General features: G+C 39.9%; 1 protein-coding gene across 1 annotated transcript in view; it reads right to left on the reverse strand.

The window, feature by feature from the left end:
- The window catches only part of LOC104495520 (UPF0505 protein C16orf62), a 19514-nt gene extending 6253 nt beyond the window's left edge, over positions 1-13261 (reverse strand). The window contains exons 1-11 of the mRNA XM_010138496.1: positions 13169-13261; positions 12051-12218; positions 11610-11732; positions 11233-11257; positions 10101-10177; positions 8529-8657; positions 5524-5608; positions 4498-4557; positions 2282-2378; positions 1880-1927; positions 816-909 (exon numbers count right to left, since the gene is read on the reverse strand). Of these exons, the coding sequence (XP_010136798.1) occupies positions 816-909; positions 1880-1927; positions 2282-2378; positions 4498-4557; positions 5524-5608; positions 8529-8657; positions 10101-10177; positions 11233-11257; positions 11610-11732; positions 12051-12194 (882 nt within the window). The 5' untranslated portion in view covers positions 12195-12218; positions 13169-13261. The remainder of the gene's footprint in view (positions 1-815; positions 910-1879; positions 1928-2281; positions 2379-4497; positions 4558-5523; positions 5609-8528; positions 8658-10100; positions 10178-11232; positions 11258-11609; positions 11733-12050; positions 12219-13168) is intronic.
- Positions 13262-13792: the final 531 nt, after the last annotated feature.

Below are 13792 nucleotides of genomic sequence, written 5' to 3' on the forward strand. Positions count from 1 at the left end.
TTCTTGTATTTCAAGATTCAAACCAACTAAGCAGCTCATCCATCAGAGTAAAGCAGAGGTTAGCGATTACTTGCAGAGGCGGGAATTCAAACAGACATGCCTGAACAGTGTATCAAAAGCGTACTGGACAGTGGATCCAAACACAACAGATTTATCAACACCGAACAGATTTGTTGCATGAAATCTGCTGACATTATGACAGGAAGTATTTCTAATCAGCAGCCCTATCATTTTCCGATTGTAGCTGAGATCTTTGCCCCTACTTCAAAAATGTATATCAAAATATTTTTCCACTTTTGATGACTCTTTGAATCACTTTAGGGTCTCTTGGGTAAATTTCTCTTGGCTGAGCTGTTAAGGTAACTGCAGGAGCAGTTGAGGGTAAGAACACAGCCACACTGCACAGTCAGACAAAAATCCGCTGTCTGAACACCACCAAGAGGCTGCTCCACCAAGGAGCTCGCCAGCCTTCTGCCTGCCACATACACTCTCACAGTAGAAGGGGGAATATCAAACAACAACACGTATTCTCCAACCCCAAACTCTCCTTCCATTTAGGGCTCTAGTATTTTGCCCTACCTGAAGAGGAAAAACTGGCATAATCAGCATATAAACTTATATTTAATTACTGTAAACACTTAAAGAAAGACTCCTTATTATTAAAAAAGAGACATTTTATTTTTTGGGTTATTAGAAGGAAGAGACAGGCTACTGATGATTTCAGATAACGACAACAGTTAAAAGTTTTCCTTCAGCAGCAGAGGTAGCTGCAGTACATCTTTGACGTGGATCTGAAGCGTTAAAGGATCACCTACCCTGCAAAGGTATGCTCTTGCATAGACTGCAACCAGGGGATCTCCAATTCCTCTAATCATAGACGTTAACCGTGGAAGACATTCCGAAATCCCCCTGTTCAGATTTTTCGGAAATGAAAATGAGATTTAACAATCAATAACAGAATTATTTCATCTACAGGTAACTTGACAGTTGAGTGGAATTTATAGAAACAGCTACCAAAGCAGCAGCACATTAGCACTAAATTTTATTTCAGAAGTAAATTATAGCGTATAGTAACACATATCCTATATTCAAATTGCAGTATTTGCCATCAGGAGTAGTGCAGGTGGCCAGATACCTGGCTTGTAAAAGACAAGCACAACTAAGAAAACTCCTCTGCTTTGGGGGAACAGCAGAGCTACAGAAGGGCCATAATTCACTGTGAAGAGAGCAGCTGCTTAAAGCGGAACTGGCACAATTCCTCGTACGGCTCATTTTCCCACAGGTCGCTTTTGACAGAGCTGTACTAGTGCCTGGAGATGAGGCCCATCAATTCCAGTAAAAGAACCGCTTTTTAGGGATAATGAAGTTGTCGCTATAGTAGCAATTTGGCTTACACCACTCATTTCAAAATAGAACTGAAAAAGGACAATTACACGTCAAAGTAACATTTTCAGCTGAGAAACTGACACTGTTTGGCAACACAGGAAGATTTTCAATAGATAGTGGTCCACTGCTCCTAAATTATTTCTCCAACTCTGTCTCTAGCAATACAACACATTAATATTTTCCTTTCAGTTTTCCATAGTGTCTTTTAGCCGCACTCCTCAGCTCAACAGTCTTGCTTCCCCCTCAACCAGCTGCCTCCACTGGTTTTCAATTTGCAGGCTCCTGCTGTCACAGTTACAGGTACATTCCAAAGCTGCAAGCACTGCTGCATTTCCAGTTGTATCACAAACTGCAAACCTCCCAGTTGCACTTCTTCGCAGATCTAGTCAGACCCTACCCACCGGTCATCACAGAACTTGCTCGCTTAACTCCTTAAATTAGTTTTCTAAGCCTGCCCATTCCCTTCCTTCACATACTTAACATTTACTCTTACGTTTTGGATAGGAACTTATTGCACTTCAGTATTGCTGCTTCCACGTAACTAAAGCGAAGCCAAGTTAAGGAACAAAATGAGATGCATAACATTTAAAAACAAGACAAACATATACCAAATACATATTGACCAAACTATTCAAGGCCTTCTGTAATTAATATCACTACATTCTGTTTATGATTTATCCACAAGATTTCTATTGTTTCAAAAGTTTTCACACATCAACTCTATCCCTGCTATGACTCAAAATTAAATTCAGAACGTACAGCCTGAAACAAACAAACCGAAGTCAATATAAGCATCAGATCTCTGTGGGTTTTATTGATACAAACAGGTTCATTTTTTGAGAAATCTATGAAAAACCTGCAGACACACTCTGAGAGTCTCACTTGACAAGGATACAATCTTGGAATGAGTTCTCTGATGGAAGCAATCTTGAAAAACCAGTTTAAGCAAGTTTCTTTAGCCGTATCGCTAACACACTCTGGAGAAAAATTATCTGGGGAAAAAAGGACAACCCAGAAATAATTACGTTCTGAAAACATGTTACTTTTCATTCTAGGTTTAAAATGCCTTTCAACAAGAAATTAGGCACACCATAATAAATCAGGGGAGGTGTTTGCTTCTCAGCTCTGTCCTGCAGCAGTGAGAGCTGAGTACAGACAGTGAGAGGAGGTGACTAGAGCTTCTGTCTTGCACAAAGTAACATTTCAGAAGCTGAAGTCAAGCACTCAAAGCTAAACTCAGATCTGCTACTGAGAAACCTAGCCGCTGCCTCACCCCAAAAGCAGAAATTGTAAAAAAAAAACAACATAGGGCATCTATAACAAATGCATATGTATAAAAGAGATTAAAGTACTCAAATTCTTTACTTTAAAAGGGTAATATGATTTTTAAAGAATATTGTTTAACACTACATTGCAAGAAGCGGGAAGTATTAAACACTGACAGAACACTTGTTTTTGTACACTAAACATCTAAACGTGGCAGCACAGTTCCCTTCTCGTGAGCTCTGGCACCGTTTGTGTCAGCCGCCAGCAGGAAAAAGCCGCCGCCCTGAGGCGGAACAGTTAGGGGGACAGTGCTCCGGTCAGGCTGGGGTGCAGTTGGTGGCTAACTGCCTCCTATCTCTGGAGAATGCCTGGAACAGAAGACAAAAATGGGCTTCTTGGGATCAACACAGGTCTGAGGCAAAAGGGTCGGGAAGGGTAGATCCCTCTTCTCTCAGAGATAAAGCTACGCAAGCAGCTTCTGCTGTGAAGGTCTGCTTATAAACACCTTTCAAAATGGTTTTAAACCACCAGAAGGCAAGAAGCTCCTACTCCACAAGAAAGTTTCCAAGACTAGAGAAGTCACAGGCTAGATGCTGACCGAGTTCAGGAAGACATTCTTTCTCGTCTAGGACCACAGGAGTTCTCGTCCAACTTTGTTTCACCTGGTTCCCACAGGACAAGCGTGGAGGTTGGGCCTGAAATCCCCGAGTGTTCACACTGCCGTGCTCAGCAAGCACAGCACAGATCTTCCTCCTCCCTCACACTTTTCTAGCTGCTTGGGAAGCTCCCACCAGCAAAGGCCTGGCAGCTGTACCGCTGCAGCACGAGCTCAGCTCTCCAGAACAGAGGTAATGGCGCCCAGCAATCGTGACAGGCTGTGGGAACTGCCTGGCTTCACTCATGTTTCTAAGAGCCGTTTGCCAGATCTGCAACAACCAGATTTCTCTTAAATATTTTCTCTAAGTTTATTTCAAATTTAATATTTGTTGGTTTCAAGCTTCTGGCTCAAAACCTGTGGATTTAACTGCAACCTCCTGGTACTGCTGCCCTGCCAACTACAGAGTGAGAATGTTTCCTATTTCAAGGACATGCACTTATTACACTCCAGATAGCAAGGAAATGCCTGTTTTCCCTTGAAATGTTCCGGTGCCTTCCTAAAGAGGTTCTTCCATATGCATTTGTACTGTAAATGTCAAATTAGACTTCTACATTGTGTTGGAACTTCAACTGAAAAAACAGAAAGGGCCCAAGTTAGAAAGACTATGTATGCTATCCTCGTAAACTCATCACACCAACCCAACGACAGGCTGCTGCTTCTTCCAGAATTCTCTCTTAATTAAAGCAAAACTTAAGTTTCCAATGCAGCAACAAAACCGTTTATTTACCAAAAACTGAGACACTCAGCTTTGTCTGTTAAATTTGTACCATTAACTTTAAGCTGTTAAAACAGAGCACTTTCAGAAAAGAATGTATGGTAAGAAAAAAGGGAAAAAGTCTTCCTTCATCTAATTTGGCCATTCATGTTTAATTCTCCCTCTACTTATGTATCATTCTTCATAATGTCAAGTCTCAGGAACCCCCAGTTCATGTTTAGAAACAAAGCCACAAGCACATTTTATGATATCTGAGGTATATTCCTCACATGTAAGTGTAAACTTGCAGAAACACTGTAAATGGCGGAAGCTTCAAGCAATGGATTTTACTCTGTTAAAAACCAAACACTACTATATTCAATTTAGAATTTTTTTTTCATGGGATTTGCAGTACCATGGGTCCTGCTTAACCTTTCTCAAGTTACTTCAGACATAGGTTTTTTCAGCACAGTAGAAACAAACACTAAGTTACCTGGCAGAGAGACACGATTTTCCACACACATGGACAGAATTCTTTCATAAACTAGTTTCCCTGTTCAAAAAAAAAAAAAAAAAAAAAAAAAAAAAAAAAAAAAGATCATTCATACCAACCTAACGAACTGTAAAACACAAAACATTGGTACAAAGGTTCCCTCCGCAGCATGCCCTGACGTTAGCTGGACAGAACTCCCGAACACCAGCACTGCGCTGCCCTCTGCTGAGGTCGAGACGCTCTGTCTGCATTGAGCACTTGGCACTGTAAAAAATGGACCTGGTCCCTGAAGCGCAGCGGTAGCACACAGCTCAGATTTCTCCCAGGCCACGAAAGGACAGCTGGTGCCCTGTCTCTGCCGGTTTGGATACTGCGTTCTCTTCAGCAACTTTCAGTAAGTAGGAAAGAGGACAAAGAGGAAGCAAGACCCAAAAATCAACTGGATCTATGTCATAGCATGTCCTCTAAACACTCAAACACCCTTGAACTTTGAACGCCATCATAAATCTTCTCCATAACACAAAGGAAACCAAGAGAATCACTTAAAGGATCATTCAAAAATGATAAAAATAGATTAAAAATTCAGTAACTACATTTTGACTATTTCACAGTCCCTATTCAGCTACAGAAAATTTCTATTCTTCAGATATAAATAGAATGAAGTACTGAGTCAAGAGGCTGCCAAAACCAAAGCATTTTCCATAATAGTGACAGTGTGTCTTAAATTCCAATGTGCAGAGCGAGTGATTTTGCCCAAGGTTTTGTTCTGGATATTCACTACTACATAAAGCACAGAACTACCAAATTAAATATTTGTATTTTAAGAACTTCACTCACAGGCATTTTTGAACAGTTATATACCACGTTTATACCACTGGTATCACAATGTTTATGTTGGAAAAGTTCAGGGTTAAAACTGAGAGTCATTTCAGCACTTTCGGCAAATGTGATGTACTCTTACACTACAAATTATTATTTTCATCTTATTAACAATAATGTGGTAATTCTGGCACATTAGATACTTACCAAAAGTATCAAGGATATCTGTAATTAAAACAAATTTGCTTGGATAAAACTGGATTACTGTCGTGTCTGAAAGAAGCTTAGAACACTAGAAAGAAAAAAAAAAAAACAAAGACACACTTTTAGAGGGCAATGCAAGTTAGTGTTGTCACTCCCGACAGGCTGGAACAGATGAGTATCTACAGACGGAAAGAACAAACGTGAATGACTACTCTGCAGAACGCACAAGAACATCTAATGTAACACATCACGGCACTCTTGGCGTTTTTCAGGTTACTCTTCACTTCCAGCAAAGCTAGACTCACATCTGTTTTTCCTTTCTACGATGCAGAATTCCAGCTGACCATGCAGATCTGTGCATTTGTTCAGAAAAGACCAATCCTCTCCCAGCACCATAAAGAGGCACTTCATGTTGAAACCAGCTTTTTTAAGAGCATTTTTCACTTTCCTGTCATTTCTCTAAACATCCATATCAAACACGGAATTTGATACAGTCTAAACTAAGAAATAAATTTTAAAATTTAGCTAAGGAGCTTTTTAACACATCTTTGTGGTTCATATAACCAGTTCAAACACTTTGAAAACAGGCCAGCTGGTCCACAGCCAGCTCCAGGGAGGACTCTGCAATCCATCACCACCCACAGGCACGCAGCATGGTCGTGGCAGTTGTAATGACGGCTGGGGTAAAGTCACCGCTGAAAACACAGCAGCCAGCAAAATTCTAGAATTGTTCAATGCAAGCTCAGGCAGGAACCATTTATGATATGAATTCAGAATACACAGTGAGGAATAAGATATTTAATTAAGCTATACTATGTCTTCCAAGATGGTGCAAAGTCTGTAGACAAAGTCTGCAGTCAAAAACTTTGGCACAGAGAATCAACTTCTTGCCAATCGCAAGTGGCTGATTGGGGAGAGAAAGCCACCTCCTCCCTGCGTGGACCAAATATGACCTTTGACCACGAGTCTTCTCCAGTCTCTATTTAAGGCTGACAAGCACAGCATTCTCTGATCTGAGGAGACAATTCTTCAGTCTCAACAGAATACATAAAGGTCAGGTTTTCACTGCATCCCAAAAATCCAGGAGGCAATCCGCTACCCCACAAGACTGCTTTGTTTAAACAAGGAAATCGTAACATTTGAACAACAATTTGAATGTGTAAATGACGGGCACACTTAGGTCTTTTTGCTGTCTTCTTCAGGGAGCAACCTAAGAGCGCACCAAAAAGACAGGTGACAGCATTCACCTCTTAGAACCAAAGCAGAATCTTCCCTACTGTGTGGTAAGACAGTCACCTTCAAGGAAAGGGAATTCAGTAGCTGTTTAGGACTCACACATACCACGAACACTCACCACTTTTCTTAGAGCTCACACAGATAATCAACTTACTTCAGCTTACTCTAAGCAGCTTAGCTTATTCCATCCGGACAAGCAAAGTATCTTGTAAAAGGGCATTTGAGGAATTCCTGTTATAAACTCATGACCCTGCCTTAATAACCAGAACTCTTCCTGCACTTCAAGCTCTGTGAAACTCTCACACGGACAATTAAGTCTCCATCCTCAATGACCAAATGCAGTATCTTGTGCAATTTCATCATCAGTTCTTAAATCAAGATAATTCTGGCATTCAAGCCAAAATTGCTCTCTCCAGCCCAGTATACATTTCTGAAAATAACCAACAAAAAGGCCAAACTTACTCCTCCTGTTGCACACCAATCAGTATTTGATATTAATAATGACAGGCTGCAGACATAATCACAGCCTGATGACAAGAAAACTGCTTAGCTCTTTAAGAGGATACAACATTCTGGAAATCACTGAATCCCATCTTAGAAGCTACATATTAAAAATCGCTTGTGAAACCATTTGTAAAAGAATACGTGAAATTATTGGCACATAGATTATCACTGCATGTGTAGATACACATATTAATTCACTGTAAATACGGTACATCCATGTCCCTTCTCTACTCCTCCAGACTTTTTAATGTTATATTCTCTTCCACTAAGATATTCACACTTCACAATCCAACATACAGAACATTTTTTTTAAAGAATAAGCATGCTGATTTCATAGTATTACAATAGAACATTAGTCACCCTGGGTCACATTCCGTTTTCTGATCTCCTTTCATTTATCCTTCATTTCCTTTGTTGTCTTTACCACAAATTAAGCTGAAATTACTGCAAACAGTTTTCTCAAGAGTATCTAGCATGAGAAAAAAAAATCCTGACTTTATATAACCCTGCTTGATGACTATTAGCATTACATCAGTTTTACAGCTTTTAAGGATGTCATTATCTCCTCTGTCCTCCGATGCACTCTGCCTCTGGCCGTTTTTTAAAGGCCAAGCCAAACAAAAGAGCACTTAATTGTCCTATTTCCCCCTGTCCCCTGACAGCCCATCATCACAGATCAGCCACAGGAAGACTGTGGAGATGTTATTTTTTTTAAGAAAACAAATAAAAAAGCCCTCAACGAAACCAAACCAAACCAACGAAACCAAACCAACGAAACCAAACCAACCCGCAGTTTTTTCTGAACTTTGCTAGGGTCCTAAATCATATTATTCAGTTGCCTTAGTAAGTCCAGATGGGGAAAACACTGACATTCAAAAAACCACTCACGTATTATTTGGGATGGGGGGCAAGGGGGTAGAGAGGGAAAAGAAGAGAACAGGAAATTACGTGTCCTGGAAGTTGGTATGGCTAGATGTTGTTTTTTTCTAATTATCTAACCAGGTAAAATTTCCACATCTGTCACTTGGCCACTCTCATTAAGGAGGATTCCATCCCACATCCCCCAGTGAAAATCAATATATAACAAGAAAGTTGAAAATTCAATTGTTGCCAGAAGTCATAACACACAAAGAAACGGTTTTCACTATAGGCAAATAAAAAAACCTTCCTTCCCCTAGAAAAAAAAAATTTAAAAAATTTTAAAAAAATCAAACAAGTCACACCACTAAACTCGACAGTTCTGTACAGAGCAAAAATGTAAACCTGACCTGGATGACTATTTTCAGAGCTTTTACTTTCTGATCAGAGGACCAAGCATCCTTCAAAGACTGGTTCAGTTCTTCAATTCGGTTCATGTAATCCTGCTGAGTCAAATTCAGCAGCTCCTTCTGCGACCCCTGGCAAGAAAACACAAGCCTTCTTGAGTGCGGGAGGGAAGGCAGGAGAATGCTGCTGTTATGGAGTTAAATCACAAAACTAATTACAGAATTACCTAATTTTCCCTTCATACCTTTGCAGCATCAATACTGCAGGTGTTTGGCACAGGAGTGCGTCACAACTGCTTCGGTTTTCAAGGGACGGACATGCTGGTACCCAAACAACGTTGCCCGTGAGCTCAGAAAGGCTGCACCTTGGCAGTGGCATTGTACGGGTGGTACAATCAAGACATTAACACTACACATAAGCACACTAGCGCCTACGTAGAAGCAGTATCAGAGAGAAATGAAATGTTTTGCCAGCGAAGACCTAAGAAATTTGTGGACAGAGAGAAAAATCTGGCTATGCTACACCCTCGCTAAGAAAATAAAACTATCTTCACTTCACACGCAGTACTGGAGCACTCTTGTGATCCTTTTTCCAGAAGGCCTTACAAAACCATTACTTATAAAAAATACTAGTGAAACACTGGAAGCAGAAATAATTCTTTAAGCTTTAGAACCAAACTGACACAGGAACAAAGTGACTATAAATGCATTTAGCAGAACTCAGGAGGTGGTTCTGAACAGCCCTCAGTAGAAGTATGAGTGGCATTAAAAACTACCTTCACAACTACTTTTGAGAGTTTATTAAGCTGCTTTACAGAACAGACTTCATAATCCAAGAGTCTAGAAACAGCCATCGGTAAAGCCAATCACAGATTAAGAGATAAAATGTAAATGCAATGAGATTCGCACAGGGCTATGTATTTTCTTACAGTAAAGGGCACTTTATTTTTCTACTAAAAGAATCCAATTCTTTATTTGTGACACACAAGTATTAGAACTCTGCTGGCTCAGACAATAGGCAATCTGAACTTAGTTATGAGGCAGAGATTTCAAAACCCGAAGCAATTCTGGAAGTACCCCACAGATTCGGGTGTAAGGGAAGTAAGTCAGGGGACACCTCGGTTTTGCACAGTAAAACACTGCAGTTTGAGGAATAACTGGAGTGGTCAGTATTTCTACCAAGCACATAAATGTACTGTAATTAAGCTCGGTTAGACAGCATGCAGCTTCTGCAGCAGGGGAAACACAGTTACCAGATGTTAAGGTTATCAGGCTCCGTGAAGTTTTACAGCGGCTGCAGATCGTACACAGCGCCAAAGTCAATCAACACCAGGAGATCAGGTGAGCTTTTTGATCACAATTTCTAGTGATACAAAATGTGATTCTGCCTGAATTCTGTAACAGAAAGGACCGAAATGACTAGGCAAGCCCCATGGGGAGTACTTCTTTGTCTAAATACTGCGTAAGCACATGCAGAATCAGGACCTTCTTAAAACGTTTCATAAAGGGTTTTTATTTCACAAATTTATTTTGCTTTTAAAATGCTAATGTAATTAGATCAGAAAATTTTCTCACCTCTTCCAGATCATCCAGTTCTTCTAACCTTGTCCTCACTTTTTCAGAAACTGCTGAGCCAGTACTGGTAGATTTTCCTGTAAAGAATTACACTTTGTGAGTTTCTTCCAACATTTAAACAATTGGACTTCTAAAGGAAAACAAAACTGAAGGAGCTTGACAGACCCAGACAACTAGCCACCTTCCACGCTGTGGTTTGATCTCTTTGGTGGCTATTCCTGAAGACACACATTTGGACACGCTTACAGTTCATTCACTTTGAACAGGGGATGACAAATAACAACATGGAATATAAACAGACTTTCTCGCAAGTTTTGCTGGTAAGGAAAGAACCACTGGATAGAACCATAGCATAATTTAGGTTGGAAAAGCCCTGCAGAGGTCTGTGTCCAACCCCCCTTCTCAAAGCAGGTCCAGTTTTGAAGTTTTAACAGGTTGCATAGGGTTATATGCAGTCAGTTTAACGAAATCTAAGGATAGAGATTTCACACCCTCTCTGGACATCCTGCTCCAGTATTTGACCATTCTCATTTCAAAAAAGTGTTTTGTTTTTTTTTTTGCAGAAGCTGAAATGCTGCATGTTTACTCAGATATAAAAATCCTGATTTACTATGCAATCAGCTACGACTACTTAGCCCAGATTTGCTTCGCTAGAAAACATGATAAAATATTTAGCATTTGGTTCTTTTTTGAACACTCAGAATACAGCTAAAATAATTTCACTATCACGTAAAGAGAATAACTGAACAAGTTCCAAAGGGACCCGTTTGCTTTCCCTTTCCAAAAGCAAGGGTTGATAAACATGATCCTCAGGATATCATTTCTCACTTTAAATGGAAGAAAGTTTTAAGCTACAGTGGAAGGCAGTGATTTCCATTTCCTTCCACAACATAATCACAAATTCATTAGCCTATGAGGCATACAAGATGAGGTGACTGGGTGGTTTGTTTTCAATAATTATTTTAAGTAAAAATCCAGCAGATGTCTTAGTCACAAACAAAAGAGATCCAGCCACATGTCAGAACGCGGAGAAGAGAGGAAATCGCATCTCAGCTAGTCTTGACCACAGACCTGTCACTGCAACCTACCTCACGCAAAATCTGTTACTGTTAGAAATAAAGAAACTACTTACCTTTTTCAGACCCCATGTACAGATTCTGTGAAGAAACAGAAAAAGCAGACTTTTAGAACACATACTCGTTAGCATTCCAAGAATGCACAAGGTAATTACACTGCTAATTACACCTCTAATCATTTAGCAGACATAAGATCAGTAGTTATTTGTATTGCTACATAAGACAAAGTGATGGTTGCCAAGTATCAACAGACTTTTGGAACTGTCTCCAGAAGAATCGCTGCAAGTGAGAGCTTACGGTACAACTTTCTACAATACTAAAACTGGAATTTAGAGGACCGGTATTTACTCACGAAATAATTACACAACAGCAACAACCACACTCCCTTAAAGGCCCAATACTAATAAATACAACTGGAGAAGCTGCCACTTACAATAGAGAGCTTCTCTGTGGTTGTGTATCTAGCAAGAATTTCACCACGTTTGCTTGACCACGGTTCAAAGTCGCTTCCTACTGCTGAGTTGTCATCTTTATCTCGTTTCTTTCGTGTACTATCCTATGAGGGGAGTAGGAGTGCAAATGTTAAATACAAATCTGGAAAAAAAAAGAGAACGCTGATAAAGGTCAACTTAACATTTCAAGTGCTTACTGATCCAAAAGTTACAATATTTTTAAAAACTTATATTTAAATAAATACAGACATAAGCCAGGTAAATAAATAGGGACATTTTATTCCTCTAATACAATATATTTTCTATTTGCATTAACCTCCAAATTGGTGAGACAAATATCTTTTATCCGGGGTTGGCTTTGTGGCTTTGTTTTGGGGTTCTTTTTGATTTATTTAGTTGAGATAACTGCCCTCCAATGTTACCATGGTAGCAGTGGTCGTCACAGGATCTGCAGCTGCTGCAAATAACGACAAGGGATCGGTACCATCCAATACGCTGCTCAAGGGATCCATCATAGAACTAGAAGAAGAAGAGGAGGTAGAAGAAGTACTTCCTTTTCGGTTCATTTTCTTGGTCTTGGATTCAGTAACCTGAATGAAAAATACAAAACTTATAAACAAGGTGACTTTCTCTTCCCCCTAGTTTCTTTGATAAATCATCAAAATATCTACTACATGAACTGTGCTGTTGCAAAGAAAGCAAGGACCCATCTACAAGAAACTCTTTCCACTAAACGTTAGCATTTATATTGCAGCACCTCTTTTCCCCTCAGTCTGGAGGCACTTTGCACTAGCATTTCCTCTATTTTTTCCTTTTTCCTTCCAATTCTGGGTCTACAGAACTGTGAAAACAACCACTCTAAATTTCCTTCTAGCACCCCTCCTCTGTTCCACTGGTTTTCTCCCTTTCCTCCAACTCCTTTCTTGCTCTTTGATTTCCTCTGCCAGTCTCATCTTTTCTTGTACAATGCTCAAGCCTGAAACATCAAATCTATTCTTCAGGCCTCCGCCTGATCTCGTTACAGACCTTCCTGAGCAGGAGCTGCTGTCCATTTATCATTCATTAGGGTACAACGATCATCACTTTGAAGCTGGATTTGCCTGTACATCCACATTTTAAAAAGCCTCTCATGCATTAAAGGAATGATACATGTTTTAAAGCATACAGCTGACTGGAAGTCGACCCCAAAACAAATGTTACACCAAGCAATTATGCAGGTTGGTTGTAATGAAACAATTTTACTTTACACTTATCCATTATTCAACATTTAAAGCAACCAAGAAAACCCACAAGCTGAAATGCTGTATTAGTCAGAAGGAGACTGGTTTTGACACGTCAGCACCAGCAAACTTCTGCAAAGGGCAAACAACAGAATAAACCTTGACGCCTCTAAAAGAACAGGTCACCAACACAGAAAGCAACTTCACTAGTACCACCACCAACCTCAAAGCTTTTTAATTATAAAGGAGGGGAAGCAAGAAGAGGAATACAGTCAGTTTCAAATCACATTCAACTTGCAAAAGCACAAAAAGAAACTCACGGTAATGGGTTTAAGTGGATGGTAATCACCAAAATCCAGGGGTACAGATTCCAGTTTGCATATTTCAGATTCTGAAACGTAGTTTCTTGATCTCGCGTGCCTTAAAGGCGAGAGGAAAGACGCACATAAATAATCACATACTTGAGAACAGAGGAACATAGCCTACGTCTATATAGATGCAGGTATATTTACAAAAACAAATGAATGTTGAAAAATAAGTCAATGTAAAGACAAAAAATTCTCTGTTATGATACGTGAAATAAAGCTGCAGAAATTTTCAGTCATTCAGCTGTATTGTACCTCTACAGCTGGATTCCCTTCTGCTCCATTGGCCATCAAAAGGGCAATTTAACCAAGCATCTGCGTGTGAGACAGGCTGACGCAGATTACTAAACACACCTTTCAAACTGAGTAGTCAAAGAAATCGCTAAGTGTGAAAACACAAGGGAAGAAATCAAAAGTGATCGTGCACAGATATGAGAGGGACCACACAGATTATCCCACATAGCTGCAAAGCTGATTTCTCCCCTGAGAAATCTGTCTCTGTCAGTTCACTGTACTCCTAACGAAAGCTGCAAAAGTCAAATTATAAGAAAAAAAACTATCAGTACTCATATGCTCGCG

This window comes from Buceros rhinoceros, unplaced genomic scaffold (genome assembly GCF_000710305.1).
Source record: "Buceros rhinoceros silvestris isolate BGI_N320 unplaced genomic scaffold, ASM71030v1 scaffold18246, whole genome shotgun sequence".
Taxonomy (NCBI): Eukaryota; Metazoa; Chordata; class Aves; order Bucerotiformes; family Bucerotidae; genus Buceros; species Buceros rhinoceros.